General features: G+C 44.2%; 1 protein-coding gene across 1 annotated transcript; it reads left to right on the top strand.

Annotated features, from left to right (window-relative positions):
- The first annotated feature begins 481 nt into the window (after positions 1-481).
- Positions 482-1,418, top strand: pmchl (pro-melanin-concentrating hormone, like). The gene has a single exon (XM_084571926.1). It carries the CDS (start codon positions 992-994, stop codon positions 1,400-1,402), a length of 411 nt encoding a protein of 136 aa, XP_084428052.1. The 5' UTR covers positions 482-991; the 3' UTR covers positions 1,403-1,418.
- The last annotated feature ends 494 nt before the right edge of the window (positions 1,419-1,912 follow it).

Genomic DNA, 1,912 nt, shown 5'->3' with positions numbered 1-1,912 from the left:
AATTATATGTCTAGTCATCAAAGTTTTGCAATGTGCTTCAAATCACGTCAATAAAATATCAGCTTCGCTCTTTGTTAAGTGACAGTGCTCACAGTCTTGTTATTCCCAGCAGAATGTGCTCCAGTGATCTTAGTTTGACTACTTTCTGGAACAACAGGTGACATGAAATTATCCAAATCCTAAATAAAAACTTTGTAAATCTTTCGGCATATTTGATCAGAGCCAAATGTCACCTGCATAAATTACACTAGCACTATATTTCATATGGATATTATGCAGGTACAGGTGTGCAGCGCCCATCTGGCAGCCATAATTAGGCATGGTTGTAATTAGGTTGCGGTCCAGCAAGACAGGAAACCAGCTTCCACCCCAGGGCTTCAGAAGCAGATCTCCTGTGTATTCTCCTCCAAAAACATTTTCTAACTTTTTATCATTGACACGTAGACAAATAGCTGGTGCCACAAAGACACAAACACTTCAAGAATCATTTATCGCCTTTTTTTTTTTTTTGCACTAATCCCAGTTTAAATCCCTTATTGAGCATCACTGCAACAATGCTAGGAGAGAATAGCTTTCAACACACAGTATCTGACACTGCAAGAGCTTCACGGGTGGGTAATATATTCTTGTTGTTTTAAAGGGCACTCATTTTGGATTTATGTTTGTCTTAGGTGTCAGAATTCCCACTGTTTCTTCGTCAAGTGTCTGTTCTGAACCATCACAATGGAGAGTTTAATTAACTTTACGTCAAAACAACACCCTTGAGCGCTGCAAGACTTCTACCCAACTGGCTTTTAATGCTTATAACCAATTTCCTGAACCCAACAGGAGAGGCAATGATGACAAACTATCCAACGTGGCCAGTTCAGCATGTCTGAAATGGTATAAAAGCCCCTGATATGATCTCAAAGGCAGCACAGCGAAGCACGACTTCTGGGAAAGAAATCACCCACAGAAGAAGACGCTTACAACCTTCCGCAAGATCTTCATCATGAGGCAGTCACTCGTGTCCATCGTCTTTGCTGGGGCACTCTTATTTGAGTGCTATGCGCTGTCAGTGTCATTACCCATGGTCAAGACCGAAGACGGCTCCTTGGAGCAAGATGCTTTTACATCCCTGCTGGGCGACGAGGCGACAGAAAACAACCTTGAAGATGCAGATCTGAGCGCTGTTCCCAAAACCAGAGGGCCGAGGTTGATCGTCATCGCCGCCGATCCCAGCCTGTGGAGGGACCTGCGAGTGCTGCACAAAGGGGTGTCCCTCTACAAGAAGAGGGCTGACGACAACAGCCAGGTCATCGAGCACAAAGATGTTGGACAGGACCTGAGCATCCCCATCCTGAGGCGGGACAACATGAGGTGCATGGTGGGGCGGGTTTACCGGCCTTGCTGGGAGGTCTAGGACAGTTTGCTCTGCTCCTGGAGGCGCCCAAAGAGAAGACAACAGCCAAATTGTTTCCTGTCTCACACCGAGTTGTAACATAATCCAGAAATCTGTGTATCTATATTTAAATTCCTGCAGATCTGAGAATAAAAGTCATTGAATTCTGCCTTAAGTATGTTTGGTGACTGTCTTCTGATCGCACAACATGTTCAAGGTTCAAAAACGTACTCTTTCAGATTGGTTCACAAGCAGTGGCTGAGAAGCTGCAGGAGCCAGCTATTGATCTGCTGGTAAATTCTTTATGGGACAGAGACAAGCTGGTTGTATTCCTCTTCCTCTTGTGTTTAAGAACGAAGCCACGGAGGGTAACAGAGAGGTGAAAAGTTGATAAACCATTAAGTCAAATGCTACAATCTTCTCGTCAGTCAAAACAACGACTTAATGTGTTTCCTGTAGTAGCTCTTTCAAGTGTTCGGTTTGGTTTGGCTTGTTCTTGGGGTTTTGTTGGACTGATTCCACCAAAACATC

Source organism: Chelon labrosus (genome assembly GCF_963514085.1).
Source record: "Chelon labrosus genome assembly, chromosome: 22".
Taxonomy (NCBI): Eukaryota; Metazoa; Chordata; class Actinopteri; order Mugiliformes; family Mugilidae; genus Chelon; species Chelon labrosus.
This window is presented reverse-complemented; position numbering and strand designations above follow the sequence as displayed.

Bases quoted from the DNA above. Each gene is read 5' to 3' on its own strand.
- pmchl (XM_084571926.1), top strand. From the start codon at position 992: ATGAGGCAGTCACTCGTGTCCATCGTCTTTGCTGGGGCACTCTTATTT.